At 36.9% G+C, this 20,769-nt stretch overlaps 1 protein-coding gene across 10 annotated transcripts in view; it reads right to left on the reverse strand.

Annotated features, from left to right (window-relative positions):
• Nucleotides 1-17,256, reverse strand: part of LOC131078847 (zinc finger CCCH domain-containing protein 27) — a 116,004-nt gene extending 98,748 nt beyond the window's left edge. For all 10 annotated transcript variants that reach the window (XR_009113863.2, XR_009113861.2, XR_009113853.2 and 7 more), the window contains exon 1: nucleotides 16,831-17,256. Coding sequence is in view for 3 of the 10 variants with exons in the window: in XM_058016692.2 (XP_057872675.2) it covers nucleotides 16,831-16,898 (68 nt within the window). In the remaining 7 variants the exon portion in view is untranslated. The remainder of the gene's footprint in view (nucleotides 1-16,830) is intronic.
• Between the last annotated feature and the right edge of the window lie 3,513 nt (nucleotides 17,257-20,769).

Below are 20,769 nucleotides of genomic sequence, written 5' to 3' on the forward strand. Positions count from 1 at the left end.
GCAGCTCTTAAGGCAAAAGAAAATATGATGATATGCATGGCTTTGCTCAAACCTACGCAAAAGAAAAATGAATTGTGTTTGAGGAAGAGCATCTTTTGCATTAAGTGCAAGTCAACTAAAAAGTGTTGCAACCTGATTATCAACATACGCAACACTAATAACTTTGTGTCAACAAAGATGCTTCAGAAGTTGGAACTAAAGATAACTGCACTCCACACACAATACAAGGTATTATAGCTGTAGAAGGGACAACTCGTGGTGACAATGCAATGCAAAGTGGCATTCTAGAATTAGTAATTACACATATGAGATGTTGTATGATGTCCTTCCCATGGATGCATGCAATGTATTATTGGGCCAACCTTGGTAGAATGATAATAGCAAAATCCATAATGTGACAAAGAACTACTATAGCATGACCAAGAATGGTAAGAGGTTTGAACTACTACCCGTGAAGGTAGACGAGGAATGTCCAGAGGGAAAAGAGATGATAATATTGGCAAAGAAATTTCTGAAGTGTGGGACTTGCAAGATTGCTATGCATTAGTTGTCAAGCTCAAGTAGGAGGAAGAAGAGTTGCACAATGTTGCGAACCTTAAAGGTGCTATATTGCTCAAAGAGTTTGCAGATGTGACTAGGTGCAAGGATGCCAGATAGATGCTACCCATGAGCAACATCTCACATTGCATGGATCTTATCCCAAAAACTAGTTTACCTAATGAGGTGTCACATCACATGAGTCCAAACATGAGTGTAGAGTTGAACTAACAAGTAGAAGAATCACTACAAAGAAGGTTGATTCTAGAAATCAAGAACACTTTTGCAACATCTTTAGTAATTGCACCAAAGAAGGGAGGAGAGTGGAGGGATGTGTGTTGACTCCTGTGTAATCGACAAGATTACCATTAGGTATTGGTTTTTATTACCCCACATGAATGATTTGATAGATTGCCTAAGTCGATGGTGTTATTTCTTAAAGATAGATCTCAAGAGCTGATATCATCAAATCCACACAAGCAAAGATGAAGAATGAAAAATGGCATTTAAATTTAAGGAAGGCGTGTATAAGTGGATATTGATGCCATTTGGGCCAAACACTGATCTGAAACATCAACACTGAACCCATACCCCACATTTCCAGCAACCTTAAGCGGTATGTCATAGCAAGAATAGCAATTAGTGATCACATATTTATGATCACCAAAACATTTTCCCAGCTCTTAATGATTCTTTAGGATGATCTTTTTGCATGACTTCTTGTCATATCGTGCAAAGTGATGAACATAGAGAAGCTTTCCTCTCTTGGTATATATAGTAAATCAAGTCAATCATGTCCTTCAATTACCTTCAACTAACCTACAAACTCCTAACTTGCACCAATACTTGCTACCATCAGACATAACCTCGCCAATATCAGCAATTAGAATGCTCAGACCTCTCTCATCAAAAGTAATTAAATTAATTGTGTATCCAACAGGAGAGTTTATATCACTCTTTAATCATTTCAATCTATCTTGTAGATATTGAGGCTTCTACTCAACAACAAAGACAGGTTTGCAAGCAGAATATTGAGTCGTTAATATGTTGAATCAGCCAGGAACACTATCTCAATCTCTTTTTTAAAGTCGGTTTAATTTCAACAATCAAGATTTTGTACACACTTTGTTGGAATCAATGAACACTGTGAGGGGGAGGGGGGGGGGGAATCAGTGTATTACAATTTGCAAACTTATTAAACTGAGCCTTAAACCACCGAATGCACAAGAAAGAAAGTGAAATGTAAAAACATAAAGCAATTGACCACACAACCATAACACCAATATTTTTACGTGGAAACCCAGAAAGGGAAAAACCACGGTGGGATTTTAACCCACAATATTATTATACTATGGCCAAAAGTATGATAATATTACATAAGGGGAACGCACTTGCATTCAGGCTCATTGCCTATAGCTCACTGCTCAATTAAAAAAGAGGGCAACAACCCGGAGGACTCACTGTCCTACAAAATGAGATATAAGAGTAATTACAATGTTTGAATTCGAATATAGCATCTACAAATGCCAAATATCAGTTTCGGTTAAGCACAATTTGACTATCAAATGCTATTCTGCCTTTCTGCCCTGTTTTGCTGCACAGTCATCTACCGAAGCACCAATTCTACTTTTTGATGCTCATTCGCACACCACACACACAAAACATTCACTACTTCTCTTCTTAGAATGATCATCTGGATCGATGTTATATATTTGTACCAACAAAATAGATCTCAACCAAGTCGGTTTCACAAAACTGCAAAATATGAAACGTGTAGTGACTTGTCGGCTCAATCCGTCCACAAATCCATATGTGGACCAAAACACAACGATAATAAGCTTCATACACGTCGGCACAAACTCCTCGAACTCACCAACAATCACCGAAAACATCCCAACAATTCTGCAACACACGTTACATCATCAGACCCAAAGATAGCTCTGTTCTTCCGGAATCACCGGATACCGGACCTAAGAACTCGCTCAGGAATCAATACCAGAGGCCAAAAATACAAAGTAAGCTGCCTCGAATCATGAATCAACTGCCTCTATCACCGGAACCAAAATTACATCACCAATATCAAGATATGCACAATGATCTCATATTCTGCCAGTTACTAAGTTCCAACTTCTAGACTTATGCCTTATGAACAATATGACTTCCGATTAGTCAAATCTATATACACCGGATAAGGTTTATTGATTGAGTTGCCATCAATGGCAATCCTTAAGCAATCTGCATGCATGAATCTTCACCGGTACATTGTCTCTTGCCAACAATCTCCCACTTTGGCATTGATGGCAACACTGTGAAAAATGAATTGTATACTCAAGACTGGAAAACCTCAAGATTTCAAACTCTCCAAGAATCTACAAGATCCCTCTAAGAATATGCATCATTTTTCACCACACTCTCTCCCCCTTTGACATCAATGGCAAAGGTAGGAATCCACCAAAACTTATGAAGGATATATACAATGACTTACAGAAATTTGAAAATGTCCACATAATTAATCTTCAGGGACTTCAGATATTCATTCCATCCTCTTAGAAAACAGTCCAAAACATTTATTAAAGTGTTGAACATGTAGGCATGTATTTCTACGCCTTTGAGATCTGAGGGTACAGCCTTACCCAGAGCACTCACTGCATCCTGCTAGCTGCCGAGCAAAGTGTCTAGCCGAGGAGTGATAAGACTCCTCAAATCACCTACTCTGCCTATAATCCAGTCCCTTTCCTTATGCACGCTCTTGATTTTGTCTAATAGGTCCATAACTTGAGCTTCAAGATTGCTGGCAAAAACTAAGTGAGGGGCAAAGGACTGTGAAATTGCAGCTAACTGCCCTTCATATTCCTTAATCTTCTTGTCAATGCCTAAAGTTATTTTGGCAAAATAAGACATGACTTATATATCTTCCCAACTTCATCTAAGGCATCCTCAATACTCTTCACCGCAGATTTCAAAACTACCCTATCATCCTCAACAGCTTTCAAAAAGGATTGCAATCTCATTTTATTAAATTTATTCAAAACTTTTATATCTGTTGCTTTCTCCAAGGATACAAAATGAGAATCAACTACTTGTAGCATATTCCTAAGCGTATCGGAGGATGTATCTACTATATCCTACTTAAATGTAGGTAAAATCTTCTCCAAAACACAAGTAGCAAGATTTATCAACTCCTTGTCTTCTGAGTGGGACTTGAGCAAGTCCTCACTTGCCTTAGCTTGTGCAAGGGTGGCCAACTTAAGTACTTGGATGGGAGATAGTGAGCTTAAGTCAATCGGCCCATGATAGAAGTTATCATCATCTGTAGCCATCTGCAACCCCTTATCGGATACAGTGGCCCTTGCCATTGATACTGATGCCTGAACAAACTTCTTTTCTTCTCTGTCCTTCTCCGCCCCAGCATCTCCTAATTCCTGAACTGCATGCTCAAAATGAATTTCCATGACCGGAGGGTCTTGCACAGCTTCACCGGAATCTCCAACTACCTGGTTCAGTGGTATTATCTGCAACTACTTGCTCATGAGTTCCTACCGGATCATCCTACTCAGTTGTCTGATTTTTCTGCTCATGAGGAGCCTCTGTCTGAACTTGAGCTGCCGGAACAAAAGTGTCTTTGCTTGATTGCTCTTCCGATTGGGAGTCATCCTTCTCCGGATTGATCGAAAAATGATTTTCCTTCAAAAATTTCTTCAGTATTCCTTTTGTCTCCTTGACTTCATCAACTTTTACGAACATTATTTTATTCACTTTGTGTTTGCTCCGGAACTGTTCCTTTGCAAGTCCCAAAATTCTTTTTATTTCATCCTTTGATGCAACGAGACATAGGTTTACTAAGGTATATTCTTTTAATCTCTCATCCTCTAGACTAGTTGTGTGTCTCCGGGCATCCAAAATTTCATATAATTCCTTTAGAATCATAGATGACAACTCTATTAATGCTTTGCTAAAAAATTTCATATGCTGTACAACAGCTTCCTCAATAGCCCTTTGATCTTTATCATCAAAATTTTCATAATATAAAGGTAGATTTTTTAAGTTCCCTTCTTTTACCACTTCATCAATTATTTCATTTACTGTCTTTGGAGGGACAACTACATAATTACCTTCTAGTTTGCCTGACTTCAGAGTCTCATCTAATTCTATTTCTGCTTTTTGCTTTCTCTGGCCTTACCGGAGGGCTCACTTTGTGTTTTAGGCTTCTTGGATGGTTGAGCTACACCGGATAGAGGCTTTCTTACTAACCTAGCATAGGTAGCAGTCTTCTTTACCTCGCGCACTACCTCATCGGATTCAGTTTCCTCCTCTGCAGTGGCTACAACATATTCCCTTTGGGGCTTCTGCTTCTGCCACTTCTCTGCTCCACCGATTGATGATGATTGAGGTTTAGGCAGAGGCACAGGCTTTTGCACACCAGAGGTAGGTGCTGACTGGCTCGGTCTAGGCTTGGTTTGCTTGGGAGGAGTGGAGACCGGTTTAGTCTTAGGCTTCACCATGTCTTCCTCCTTCAATATGTTCTACTCCCTTGTCCTCTGTACAGCTTCTTTAGTTATGCCCATCTGTTCTGCAAGTTGTTCAACCTCCTTTCTAACCTTTCTCTTTCTACCAGAATCAGTGAATTGCTTTATGCAAGTTCAAGTCTTTTTCTTTGTATGTGCCAAATCTTTCCACCTTTTCATCCATCGGTTGACTGAGAAGATGGTGTGCATAAGCATCAAGTGTATTGGCATCCACCTCATATGCCATGGGCGTGATCCAAACAATCCTAGGCTCAACTGCCTCCAAATGACACTGATCCTTATCAACCATGAAGTAGATTGTTTTCTCATATTTTTCTACAATCTCTTTAGGGATCCTCTCTCTGCTTTGCATGATTGCTTGAAATGACTTGAAGTATCCCAACAAAGCAGATTTTTGTGCAATTGTTTCACCCAAACCTTGTAACCCTTCCTTGATCTGTACTGCTACCGATTTATCATAAGCCCATTGAACTTTGCCAATACCGAGTATCTCATTTAGAAAGTAAAGTGCCAAACAGATAATCAAAGAACCAAATTTGAACACATGCTTCTTATCCTGTTCTATTTTCTTTAAATTGCTCGTCAACTCACTAAGAAGCACTTCACACAAGTCATAACTCTTATCTTCTTTAAGTATTTGATAAGCTGCATAAATGGCAGTATCGGATACTGAATTCTGTCTACTTGACTGATAAACCTTGTAACCAATAACCATCGAAGTAAATCTCACATCAAATTCTAAATATCACTAATGGTCATTGACCGGCTATCATGATTGGATCTGGTTACCTCCATTACAGTTGTGTTCTTGACATTCCAGAGTCCAAGGACCTCACCGGTTGCATTCAAACAGGTGATTGCTTGAATGGCCTGCTTCATAATCTTGTAAGGATTATCAAGCCATACAAACTGATCATGAATTCAGCTCAACACATATCTAACCCATTCGGGCTCATCAAACACTGGGAAATGAACGAACTGAATGAAACCCTTATCTTCCAATGCTCTGAAGTCAGATTTCAAATTTCCAAAATCATCCATCATGTGCTTGGTGTAAAGAGACAAAATATATGCATTACCCAATTCCTCAATACTGCAATGTATGTATGCCCTAACATCTTCATTATGCAATACACCGTAGGGTACAAAGGAAAATGCTCCATTCGGATCGTCTTCGACCGACTTAAATGAGTGTTTCTTAAACACGGGCCTAGCTCTCTCAGTGATTTCAATAACAAGTGGAGTTGCAATGCCAGAAGATGATGCCATTTTGAAAAAATAGGGTATGAACAGACAGCTCGTAAACAGATAAATACCTTTTCAATCTCAACCGGATGCAAGGTGTCACTGTTGGATCGCTCTTACGCTTTGGTTTCGCTGCAATATCTCTTTCGCTTTGTTGCTTTGCTTTTCTTTCTCCGTTCGCATTGTGAGGAATTAATAGAAAAAATGCCCTTTTATCTTCTGAAAACCTAACTTTTAGTTGCAATAAATGCATCACCTTAAAAGCTTCTGGATACCTTGTTTTTCATGAATTCACCTACCGGAATCTCAAATTGCCATGAATTCTTCCAAATATCATTTGCATAACTAATCTTGATCTTCTGCAACCTTCCAAAACCGGTTACAGATCTCCAAAAGGGGATTCTAAGGATCTTCATGATTAGCTCCCCCTTAAGGCCAAAATGCCTTAGTTACTGGATGAGGTTCCAACACTGGATTAAGGTGTGGAGCCATTTTGCACACTTGAGTCTTCCTTCTTCACCCACATCTTCTTATGTTGATCTCTGATCTCTTCCACCTTAGTTTTTCCTTTTTCATCTGATTTGTTATTGTTCACCGGACCGTTGTTGCTCATGTTCTTACTTCTACAGAATTTTGCTATGTGACCGGATTTATTGCATGCATAGCAAACAACATTCCTTTGCATAGGCCTGAAGTTCATTTGATTTGGTCTCATCCTGCATTGGTTAGATATATGTCCAAACATTCCACAGGCATAACATCTCTTATTCTGAAAAGTGTTCATCATTGTTCTGCACATGTTTGACTTATGACCAAGATTGTTACATATGAAACATTGACCGGTAAAGGTAGGACCATTATTCATCATCTTATTTCTGCATTGACTCGCCATATGACCGAGTTTACCACAAACAAAACATTTACCATTGACTTTATAGGCATTGGGCTGTCTTACCAGAGGTTTCTTGTTCTTCTGATGATTGCTTTGTCCAGAACCGGAGGATTCTCCTTTCTCAAATCCAAGTCCTCGCATATCTTTCCCATGTCTTTGACTTTCCAGCATCTCATCTAACCGGGCTGAACTGGCTTTGAATTTTTCTTTGTACTCATTAGCAGTAGAAAGCTCATGTCTTAGAATTATGATTTGTCTTTCAAGTTCTTGTCCATCATTGTTTGTTTGCACCAATTCAAGCTTCAACTGATCATTCTCATAGTTCAATCTGCAACATTCATCAAATCTCTCCTTTAGTGACTGAGTCAGGGTTTCTTCATTCTTCTTCCAGTCTTCAATCTCGTTGGTCAGCTTCATCACAATGGATTGCATCTCATTCTTCAGGACTGCATTCTCTCTAGCCAGCTTCTCACATTCATTTGTCTTGTCTTGTAGGGCTTGATTGCCAATGCTTTGCTCTTCTTTCTCTTTGAGTTTGTCCATCTGCTCCTTTCTCTTCTCTCTTGATGTGCTCACTTGAACTTTCAATGTCTCAATGAAGTCTTCAGTTGCATTCAGGTTTCTTTTCAGGGAACTTCTTTTCTTGTTGCATCAAGATCTTCAAGTGCCACATTGAGTTGTCTCTGCAAATCGGAGTCCATTGATTCAATCTTCTGGATCTTCCTCAAGCTGTTAGGCTTCTTCCAAGGAACTAGACTATGATACCAATTGTTGGAATCAATGAACACTGAGAGGGGAGGGTTGAATCAATGTTTTACAATTTGCAAACTTATTAACCTGAGCCTTAAACCACCGAATGCACAAGAAAGAAAGTGAAATGTAGAAACATAAAGCAATTGACCACACAACCATAACACCAAGATTTTTACGTGGAAACCCGGAAAGGGAAAACCCACGATGGAATTTGAACCCACAATATTATTATACTATGGCCAAAAGTATGATAATATTACATAAGGGGAATGAACTTGCATTCAGGCTCACAGAGCTCACTACTCAATTACAAAAGAGGGCAACAAACCTGGAGGACTCACTGTCCTACAAAATGAGATATAAGAGTAATTACAATGTTTGAACTAGAATATAGCATCTAAAAATGCCAAAGATCAGTTTCGGTTAAGCACAATCTGACTGTCAAATTCTATTCTGCCTTTCTGCCCTATTCTGCTACACAGTCATCTACCAGAGCACCAATTCTACTTTATGATGCTCATTCGCACACCAAACACACAAAACATTCAATACTTCTCTTCTTAAAATGATCATCTGGATCGATAATATATATCCGTACCAACAAAATGGATCTCAACCAAGTCGGTTTCACAAAACAGCAAAATATGAAACGTGTAGTGACTTGTCGGCTCAATCCGTCCACAAATCCATATATGGACCAAAACACAACGATAATAAGCTTCATACACGTCGGCACAAACTCCTCGAACTCACCAACAATCATCGAAAACATCCCAACATTTCTGCAACACACGTTACATCATCAGACCCAAAGATAGCTCTGTTCTTCCAGAATCACAGGATACCAGAACTAAGAACTCGCTCAAGAATCAATACCGGAGGCCAAAAATACAAAGTAAGCTACCTCGAGTCATGAATCAACTGCCTCTATCACCGGAACCAAAATTACATCACCAATATCAAGATATGCACAATGATCTCATATTCTGTCGGTTACTGAGTTCCACCTTCCAAACTTAAGCCTTATGAATAATATGACTTCCGGTTAGTCAAATCTATATACATTGGATAAGGTTTATTGACTGGGTTGCAATCAATGACAATCCTTAAGCAATCTGCATGCATGAATCTTCACCGGTACAGTGTCTCTTGCCAACACACTTTTGTGCCTTGCCACTAGCATTAGTAATAAGTGTGGAAAATGAACCATCATAATGCATTTTGAGCATGTAATGTGACTTGGTTAAAATAAAAAGGGAAATAAAAACAAAAAGAGGAGCAACATACTGTGAAAACAATGATGATGATAAATTTTTCATTTTTGTGAGATTCATCCCATGTATTTTTAAGTCATCCCAAGATTACCTCAATGAATAGTCATTACACTGACAACCATTTTCCTCATTAGTATTGCTAATAATTACAAGGCTGGAGGATGGAAATACAAAAGCAGCAGATTACATTCACTCTTCCTCCCCCCTATTAACAAATGCTTAAAGGTACTTGTGTGCTGAGCAAGTTCCCTTTCCTTGAAATTATTATGTAATGTCCCCTTTTTGAAATAGGATTTAACAATAAATAATAATAATAATAAAATTAAAATATAAAAGAACAAAAATATAATATAATATAATTAAAATTTAATTAAGTTTAATAAATGGTCAAAACGTATGAAATGAAGAGTTGCGACTCCCTCAAACATTCGATACAAAAGGGAGAAGAGTTCATTTGAAAGGGGAGATCAAGGAAGGAATGAGGATGGAGCATGTTAATCAAGGAAGGATAAATGGAAGAAAATAAGGAAGTGACTCTTTAAAAGGGCAGAAATTATGAAGGGTGACTCTTTAAAAGGGCAGAAATAATAAAGGGTTGTACTCTTTCAAAGGGTGGTAATTGTGAAAAATTGTAACTCTTTCAAATGGCAGAAATCATAAGGGTTGTACTCTTTCAAGAGGTGGTAATTGTGAAAGATTGTGAGCAAACATGATGAAGAGGTGTGACTTCTCCCTCACATTAGAACATATAAAGAAAAGAAGGTTTCATTTGCAGAGGACAGCCAAGGGAGATAAATTAGAAATAATTTATTATTCTCAAAGACAACAATGAAGAGTGGTGACTCAATTCTTATGAAGGGTGGTGACTCTTTCACCAATAAAGCATAAAAGAAAAATTATTCCAAACATTCAAGGATCACTTATCAATCATCACTCATGAATCCATCAAGCAATCATCAATTATCAAATCAAGCAAACAACCAATCAGCAAATCATCACTCTATCAAATCAATATTCATCCAATCAAAGGAACCAATTAAATCAATCAATCAATCAACAACAAGATTGTGTCAAATAATAATATTCAGAAATATAATTGTAGCAGCCAAATACATTTATTATTTCATCAAGATGCATTTAATTGGAAATAGTCTAGCCAATTCCTTAAGAAATCATGTCTTGGATTTATAGAAATGTCTAGGAAATGGGAAGGATGGCCAGCCTTCCGAGTTCACAAGAACTGAAGGACTAGCAATCCTTCATGCATCTTATCAAGTATGCCACCCTGAGATGGATGGACCAAAAATCTTGTCATGCTCGCAGGCGAGGAAGTCAAAATGGACCAGAAAACCATTTCATCCTCTTGGGCTTGATCAAGGAGGACAGCCAGCCTCAAAGGTGGACTAGAGGATTGCCATGCCCCTCCCCCATAAGAAATAGGTAAACTATATTAGACAAGCCACACCTGATAGATAAATGTTTATAGCTAAAACCAATCAGCAATTTATTAGGGCCGGGGCAACTCAAATAGACAATAAATAAGGAAGCCAACTTATTGGGGTAATCGCCTATTAAGAGGCTCAAAACAAATAAAATATAAATAAATAAATATCAGGCCGACCTGATTAAGAGCAGTAGGAGGGCCGACCTGAACAGTGGCTAATTAAGAAATAATCATATTCTTGAAGGGCCGACCCATGGCTGGCTGACCCTTGGTGTTTAGCGCCCACCTTGGGGTTTTTAACATCAAATTAGATAATAAGTCTTCAAGGCCAACCCCTAGAGATGAGCACCCATTGTGCGCAAGCAAATAAATTAAATGAAAATAAATTGTTGCTGTTTTGGGCCAACCTCCTTGAAGAGTCACCCCTCTTGGGTGAAAGGATGTAATTGGCATGGTATATAAGAAGATAAATTTGAGATGAGAGTGGTAGAAAATTATTGAATATCATTGCTATTTAGAGCAGAGATAAAGGTATAAAAATCAGAATCGTGGAGCAGCTATTTGGCAGATCCAGAACAGAATAAGAAATCAGAGCAGAAATTCAAATACATATAATCTGCATAAATCAGAAAAGGAATAAGAGCAGATCAACCCCTAACATATATATAAATAATCAGATCAGACCTGAACCATGATACTCTAATCTCTTGTGGAATGCAATAATATATGTGCTTGATATGTATACTTGATGTACGGCTGTAATATGTGTGTATAATAATGTATTTGATGTATAACCTCTAATGAATTAATATAGGCAATAAGGTGCAATATTGAGACTCTCAATTCAATTGTCAAATTGCTGCAATCACCCATGACGAGGTTAGCAAAGGAAGTACAAGGAGGGAGAAACTGTTATGAGGTCCTCTTCTAAGTACACCACCTCGTGGTGGATGACTGATAGTCCCATGAGGCCAAGGGGGTGCAAGGTGTGCCCCACCCTTGGGCTTAGAAGGGAAGGATGCTCCGGACACCCTATTGTGACTTCCCCACCAACCTTAAGGGTTGATTATTGGAATGGCGTAAAAGGGACATATATGCATATATTTATCCCACAATCAATCAAATGTAATGTTGGAGGAAATAAGCTAGGGAGATGCAGTTTACCTGCTACCCCAAACTAAGTAGACCACCACAAGGGATGGAACTGGTCATAGTTGGACATTCCTGCTACTTGTGGACCGAAAGGCAAATAGATTACCCCAAAGGATGGAACTGGTCATAGTTGGATGTTCTTGCTGGTTGGCAAATAGATTACCCCAAGGGATGGAGCTAGTCATAGATGGACGTTCCTGCTGCTTGTGGGATAAAAGGGGAGTTGCCAAGATTGGATGTTGCGTGTTCTCGAGCTTAGTTGGGCTGAGTAGTTTACTAGTGTCCTTTCCCAGTTTCCTACCGAACTAAGCTATGATTGGTTAGCTAGTCATAATGCTTATCATAATTTGCTTCTCATAATTGAGTTCACTTTAGTATGTTATTGTTGGAATTGTTGTTTGGGCAAAAATAGGTCAATCCCAAGTTGCAGACATTACAAGGATGGATTGGACCGAAAATTCTTCAATGCTCTCATAATACAAGGACAACCATCCTTGAGATTGTTGTTTGCAAGCATTTCCAATCAATTCCTAATGTGGTTGACCATAAGGAATATGTTTTGGATCAAATATTAATGATATTAGGGTGTATTGATTTAGATATGAATAATGCTTATATGGATTTAGATGCTATCATAGATTCTTGATACTTAATGTTTTTAAGATTGGTTTCTACTTTATAATGATTAATATTGTTTGCAGGCCCTAAACCAGTTATATCCCATAATGGGCACTACAATTGGTAATTTTATTATAAAGTTACATTGGTAAAAATAATACAATTCTCATCTTAAGTTGGAACTGTTGTTTCAGGACCAAATTCAGGTAAATCTCAAAAAGAGACATTACATATTAGTAAAATGTCATTAGTGTCATGACTATTTGTGGATGTCATCTTGATATGATTAAAAAAAAACATTAGTCAAATCCCACAAAAATAATAAATCTAATTAAAAATGCCAGTGGAAGCCTTCACTTTACATAAACGATGATGGTCTTTTGATTGCTACTAATGACACATAGATTTTTCTGTTATGCCTCCTCACATCCAACACTATAAATTGTAGTTCAAAATAAATCTGACATAGTGACAACATCCTCTGCAACCTTCATTCAATGCTAGAGGAAGCCAAACTTGCTGTACACAAAAATCCGATATCCTTTGCTTCAGGCACATAATGCTTTGGATTCCTTAAATGCGCAGCATCTTCATTCACATTGATGTTTTCCTCCTCAAAACTCAGCATAATTTACATCTCTTAACTCAGATAATTGAGAATCCTGCATCACATCATCTCAGTACATCTTTTATTATTATTCCAACATTCACAATTTGCAGCCTGCAAGTACTCTGCTTCTGTGAGCGCATTCAAACAGGAGAACAATCTCAGTTGTTACAAAACCCGTCTCAGTATCTTCTTTGCTATATTTCCTACTATTTACTTGCCACCATTACATCCCTAGTCACATTTTGAATCCTTCTTTACTCCTCTTTTTCAACAGGAATCACTTTCCAAAACCTCAAGACATGAGTTTGTCTCATCTACTCATGATCAGCATTAACACTGCAATATAGACTTCAGAAACAACCTGAATGTCATCAGGATTTCTCATCGTTGTTATCATGACTAATATCATCTGTTGTCCTGAACTCCACAGTTAGTTTCAACTGTTGCCTCCACAATTATCATTGCTACAATATTCCATAATTTGACACTTTTTAGGAATTTTTCTTTGTTATATATCATGTGTTTGTTCAGATTTATTACAAACACATCATACTTGCTCTTTCACCATCTCATCCACATTTTCTAGCCTAATTTCTTTAAGTCACTGTTTTAGGAAGCACAAAATATCCCAAACTTTCTTTCACTAATGTGAGAATGGTTCAAAATGGATAACACACCATTAACAGGCAAATGATCCTTTTAAAGGTTACTGCTCGCTCTTTCTTCATCCTTGTTAAGGACTGGGGGTCCACTGTGTACGAAAGGAATTAATGTGTGACGGAAGAAGACAGAGAAATAGCAAACTCAATTCACAATACCAGAAAGAAAACTGTCAGAGTCAAAGAGGCCATCACACAGGAGCACTGAAAGTTAACCCAAATGTCATTCTTACATCCTAAGTTCTAATGAATTAGAGGATAATTTTGGTTCTCTTGGTGGAAAGAAATTTGATAATTTGATCCAGTACTTTTTGACAATGATACTATAATCTTTAATATATTTTTAATTTATAATATGCATCAAATTTCATAAACTACAGATATTATCAACTGTGTATCTTTTGTTTATACTTACTTGCAGGCAGATCATGCACTAAACATGCATATCATGTTTATTTTTGTTTACATTTTAATTTTTTATGCGTGAAATTGAAAGCCGTACTATATCCAGGGTTCTTTAAAAATTACTATTAGCATTCCCCAAATCCACCCCCATACCTTGGTAACTTTTCTTGTGTCCTTTGCATGAATAACTGATGTTTCTACTGATTTCTTTCTGATTCTAAGTCAATTTTTCTCATTGCTTCTGGCTTTCGCCAGCTGCAATACTCACACTGATCCTTGATTCTTAACCACTACCAGCAATGATATGAGTGATTTTCCAAATACTTAACACTGCCCTGCATCTACACCAAACCATCATGGTCGCTAAAATGTGATCCATATAGAAGATCGAAAAAAAGATAAAGTGCTCCAAGAGAACAACTCCAGATAACAGCCTTTTGGTCTTCATTTTTCTCTCCTTTAGGCATTTCAGTCTCATGCCACCTTAGATATGTTGGGCTCACCCTCACAGTACAGAACTAAATTTTTTGCCAACAAATATTGTTACGCCTTAAATCTAAACCCTTGGTCATAACTCAATGGGTGATGCATCCTACAAATACAAGATTTAAATTTTCGAAATAGAAAATTGATCTTTCAAATATTAACTCAATAAATTTGTCTTTTTCTAATTTATCCATGTTCAGGTAAAAAATTAAAATTAAATTGAATTCTATTTTACTGTCCACAACAGGCAATTTTGTTTTTGGTCTACAGATGTCTTACAATATAAGGGACTTCCCATACTCCCAATGCAAGAGGAACCAAACTGTGCTTCAAATATGAGGTGTACATACCAGCTGAGCTGTGGGATTGGAAAACCAAGAAAACTCTTTTCGGTTTGCTGGTCACACCAGTTGTTCTATATGGATGCGAGGTTTGGGGGGGCAGCATGTCAAATTGTGGGTGGAGACAATTAGAAAGAATTCAAAAGCACTTGATCACAAGCAATCTCAAAGTTAAAACTTCAATGCCTTATGATATCCTTTTAGCAGAAGCAGATACTTTTCCGTTGGAGGCATCAGCTATAATCCGGTTAATAAGTTATCTAAAGAAGGTTGAAAACATGAGTAACCAAAGGTGGCCCAAGATTGTGATGGAAGAAGGTCTTAACCGTAGGAAGAAAACTTGGATGAAACAAAACAAAAAGTGGTTGAACAAATGGAACATCCAACTGCACGGATATCCTAATACTAATGGGGAAATAAAGAAGTTCGTCATTGAAAAGTTTCAAACTGCCATGTGGACTAATCACATTGGTCGTAAAAAGGCGTATTACATCAAAGAGTTTAACCTAACTGGAGAACATGATGAGAAAGCATACTTAGGGACAGCTATTAAAGGGAAGGCAAAGCTGTTACTTGCTCAACTAAGGACTGGTTCACATCATCTCAGATGTGAAACGGGTAGGTGGCAAAGACCCAAAGAGGTCTGGGAGAAGAGAACTTGCTTGTTCTGCAAGGCGGGTGCTATAGAGACTGAACGCCACTTTCTCATTGAGTGCACTGTTTACGATGATATACGTGCTCAATATGAGTTTATCTTGAAAGCCGACAACATGTATCATTTATTTGATGAGGACAATATCAACCAAACTGCTAGCTATCTGGTCAAGATTCATAGCAGGAGATCTGACATGGAAAGGAATTCAAAGGGTCTAGTGCTGTGATTTTCTTGGTCCCATAGACTGATCAGTCTCGTGGACGTCAATAAAATCATTCATTCATTCATTCATACCACCCTACCCCTGCAGGATTTGAAAAAAACTGAAAACTCGATCTAGAAGATGATAACAAAACATTGGCAACATGAGCCTTAAAAATTGTTCAAAACTCTAAGCGTAAGGCAAAAATTCTTGTACTTATTTGATGAAAAATTGTTGTAGTTATTTGATGAACTAATCGTCACTTGCTTACTATTTGACCGTTGCTATCAAATTTTTAGTATTAAAATGCAACTCTTCAGTAACCTTTTTATCCTCGATTCTCACATCAAAGAACATAAAGATTATGTAGAGGTGGTTATAAAATTTGTTTCCTCGGGACCAAAGTTGTATTTTATTTATTTGTGTGCATCTCTGGCATGGTTAGATGATTTTGTGATTGTATTCAAAAGCAATGTATGATAAGCTGACACAGAGACGAAAACAACTAGTTGCACAACGGAGCTCAAAACTCCAAACATGAAAAAAAAAAATAAGGTATATACAAATGTATGCTCATAGAGATATTCTGTGAGGTCCCCATAGTTTGAAGAAAAAGAAAATAGAAAGTTTGCAGTAAATTTGAACATGGTAATAATAAATATATCCAAAATTCGATGAGAGATTTGTTGACTTCCAGAGAAAATTAAATCCAAACATTAGTAAATAACTTAGATGTAAATGCATGCCCATAAAGATACAGACAGGAAAGATAAAGCACTTTATGAGCTACGCAGAATTTGAAGAACACGAAAAGGTAAGGTTCGCAGAAAATTTGAAGACAGAAATGATAAATATATCATCTGGTCAGTCAAAAAAGTCGGATTATTCGTGCATAGTGCACAAAGCACCGAGTTGCTTAACGAATTCTAAAAGGAATACATCTAACATCGCCTCACGCACCTCATAAACAATGAACATGAATAAGAAGAAAGATTTTGGAGAAATGAGGGACGGCAGTCCTAATCACTTACAGGGGCTGCAGATTTCGGAGCAGGTATCCACGTATAAGGCTCTCCTCAATTTTCATCTTCAGCTTCATATCTCCATGAACTCATTTGCCCTGCCCAATGCCCACTCAATTATTCAAAAGAATGGAGCCCTACCATATGCTTTGCAAATTTCCACCTCCACTCCCATACTTTGATGTTAAGCAAGAAACCCCGCCATCCTCCAGCCCTCTGGTTTTGCTGCTGTTATTGCCCCTCTCGAGACAAACAGGATTATACCCAGGAAAGAATAATATAATTTCGAGAGAGGGAGGGGTAATCACAACTCTAACTATGTTCACCTCACAAATCTCGTCGCTTATATTGCGTTACCTGAAATTAGATTTAAAAACACAAAATGGAAAGAAGAAAATCGCCTTCAGCTACAAAACATTTATCCGATACGACCTAAGGATATTAGGTCTTTCACTGTTTAAGCTTTTGTGTAATGGTGAAAATTGACTATCCATGTTCTAAATCTAATAATGAATTTACAATTGGTAAATTGAGTTCATATTTTTTATTATTATTTAGTTTTTAGATATTTATTTTAGATTTTCAAATTTATTATATCTAATTATTTTATAGATTTATAAATTTCAATCTAATTTAAGTTAATTTTATAATAATACATTAATTTTTTTTTTTAAATTATATATTGTTAATTATTTTATTCATCTCGATTTTGACATAATATATATGTTGATTTGTGTGTTTGGTCATTGTATTTCAACATGTCTATTCATTCGTTTGAAATCATATTAGAATGTTGGAGATCATCTATTGATAAGAGAAGAATATTTGGATCTAAAGGCTTGAAGGAAAATATATTTTACGTTCGTCTTCTTGTGTTGTGATTAAAGGTATGTTGCACACTTGCTTGTTGTTTTCAAATCTTCACTTGAAGCTATTAAGTCAATACATTAAGAGTTTTAAGCAATGAGAATATGAACCTTGTGATCTAATTGGTTTTTTACATATGTATTGAAACACTAGTAATCTTATGGTAGTGGCAAACATTAGAAATCAAGGCAAGAAAGATTCAATGATGTGCATTTAAATAGATCAAATTTGAGCACCCAAATGTAGATCTATGCACAAGATCAACTATGCAATCACACAGACCAAGTCCACATTCACATAAGTGATCCAAAGTAGTAGATAATTAATTTTACAAGCAAGGATCTTTGTTCAATTAATTTTACAATCAAGGATCTTTGTTCAATTCAATAAAAAAATATCTAAAAAATTAGTGAAGAATTTTCTAACATCTCTTATAACACTTCCCTATCATCATAGTCCAATTAAATATTGTCAATGTGAATGGGATGTTTTACCTAATTGGCTCGCAACCTAGGACCTATTCACACTAATTTACTTCTTCAATTTACTTAGAGCATCTTTAGGTTATTTTCTTTTTGTGTCTCAAGTCATATGAATAAGACAATTGTCATATCCTTTGTTGTCTCATCATCTCACCTTGCTTACATAAGCAAGGTCCATCATGTACTTTGTGTATCCTTGATCATTTTATCATTAATCCATTTGATTGTAATTCATTTTGTATCCATTACCAAGCAATTTATGATATTTTAGTTTAGTAGGTAATTCTAAGATCATGAGTCCATCATTAACTTTTATATGGTACAAAGCTTGATATTTGCAAGTTCCCCTTCTCAAATATGAGAGTAATTATGGAGGAAGATTTTGCTATTCATTTTTTTTCGCTAAAAATAACTTCACCATTGAGTCTAGAAGGCTTAAAAACCCTTATTTTCATATAAGGCACTCTATATTTTAAAGTAAAAAAAAATCAACCATTTTGATAAGGTTTATTAAAATCCTAAAAAAAACAAATGTAATCTAATTCAAGATCTATTCAAATCCATATGGGTTTTGTGTCATACAACACCGTGCAATCATACCACGTTGTTAGTCATAGGTTGGCAAAATAATTCTTCAAAATACTATCATCAATTTGTGATCTAGTTAGCAAAAAGATGCAATTATTGTGCAAACATTGTACAATCATCTACCGTGTGTCACATCTTTTGACAATAAGGGTATGAAAATTTTAAATTAACAAATGTATTATTGTATTTTTGGGGGATCTAGGTCATATTGGGCGCTTTCAATGGGTTTCACCTTAGCCTAGGGGACTTAAACCTTGCGCAATACAATCACTGCCACCCCTAAATTGCCACCTAGTGACCCACCCCAACATTCACCTACCAGCCCAATCTCTACCCCAAATAGTTGTTATTTAGTACTCCACTACACTTTGCAATGTGGACACCACCCAAGGTACATTTTGCTCCACCTAAATAGTATGGTCAATCCCATCACCCAAATATCCCACCAACAAGGTACCATGACCGATTTTTGCCTTCAAAATGATGCAAGGATGGGAGTTTGACCTTCTTTTATGCATTAAGTAGCTTTATTTTTTATGAGCTATTAATTTTCACTTAGGTATCATTTTTTTTACTTTTAATAGTTGTGTTAGCACCTCACAAAAATTAGTTGGTTTCCCTACATAAAGTTTTAAACTTTGGTAATTTTCTCACTACTATCCATACAAACCTTCCTCGCCATTGTCTCATTATCCTTCATTGCTCCATCATTGATTATTAAAATTATTTTCCCACTACTGCCCACACATTTGAATCAGATAAATTCAATATGTTAAGCATAATTCAATGTGTTTTCTAGCCTAAAGTCCCATCATTATCCTTAATTCACTATTACCTTACCCCTCTAAAATGCCCATTTAGTATAAACCATCCTAAGACTAAATTCTTAGTTTTCTCTATTTCGCGAGACTTATTCACTAAGATGTTAAGCATTCTGTGAAACAACAGAATAAACATTATCTCTATTTTGTAGAGTCATATCTTTGTTATACCAAACATCTAGCAAAACGGTGAAAAGGGAGCATAAGACACATCAATTACCACTATTTCGCCAGAATTAAACCCCACTAAATAAAGTATAATGCGAAATAGCAAAGAAGGAAACAAGGTATATGTAGATTTCGTTATTTTGCGAGCCTCACGACACGTCATATTGAGATATCCGTGAAATAGTGGTTTAAGGTGAACGATGTATTATGACATAGCCATTTCACGGGTCCCACAGCTTCTTATAAGTGGCAAGTACCGAAATGGCGATGAAAAGGGGCAAGCTCATACGGTGTTTTTGCTATTTCGCCAACAAAAAACATTGAGGATTTTAGAAGGTTGCGATTTGGCGATAGCTTAATAAAATATCACTATATCACGGGGAGGACATGAATTACAAAAAAGCATGTTGTGCGGTAGCAATAATGACACAAAGTAATTTTGCCATATCGCGGGGAGTCGAGATAAGGGGAAAGGAAGTATAGCAATATAGTGATAGGTGTTGTCGCTATTTCGCATAAATAAAACAGGGATGGTGACACTTGTTTGTGAAATGGTGAAAAACAATAAACCGAAGCAAGTTGGCAATGACATCATCGTAATTCTGAAAAAAGGTGTCGAAGTGCTAAATCGCACGAAGGAATTAAATGCAGAAAACACCCCAAAGGTCACCATTAAGAATCAAGTTTGAGCTCATAATTTTCATTCCAAGCTTGAGAATTGTGTTGATTAAGCCTTGCAGCCAGGAGGAACGAGTCGAGACGAAAGCGATAAGCACAAGTAAGTACCCAGTTGCCTCTCTGAGCTACTACATTTCCAAAAGAGTTTGAATTTTGAGTAAAAGAGATAAAATGCCTAAGAGAAAAAGTGAAACTAGGGAGGGAAAAAGCTCTAAAAATGATGAGGGCTCTAATAGAAAACCTAGGGTCACGAAATCAGCCAAAAGGCCTATGCAAAAAACACTGCTAAATGTATTGCCTTGCTCAGAAGATACAAGGGCCAAAAATGTGTTTAAAGATCGTAT

This window comes from Cryptomeria japonica, chromosome 8 (assembly GCF_030272615.1).
Source record: "Cryptomeria japonica chromosome 8, Sugi_1.0, whole genome shotgun sequence".
In the NCBI taxonomy this organism is placed as follows: domain Eukaryota; kingdom Viridiplantae; phylum Streptophyta; class Pinopsida; order Cupressales; family Cupressaceae; genus Cryptomeria; species Cryptomeria japonica.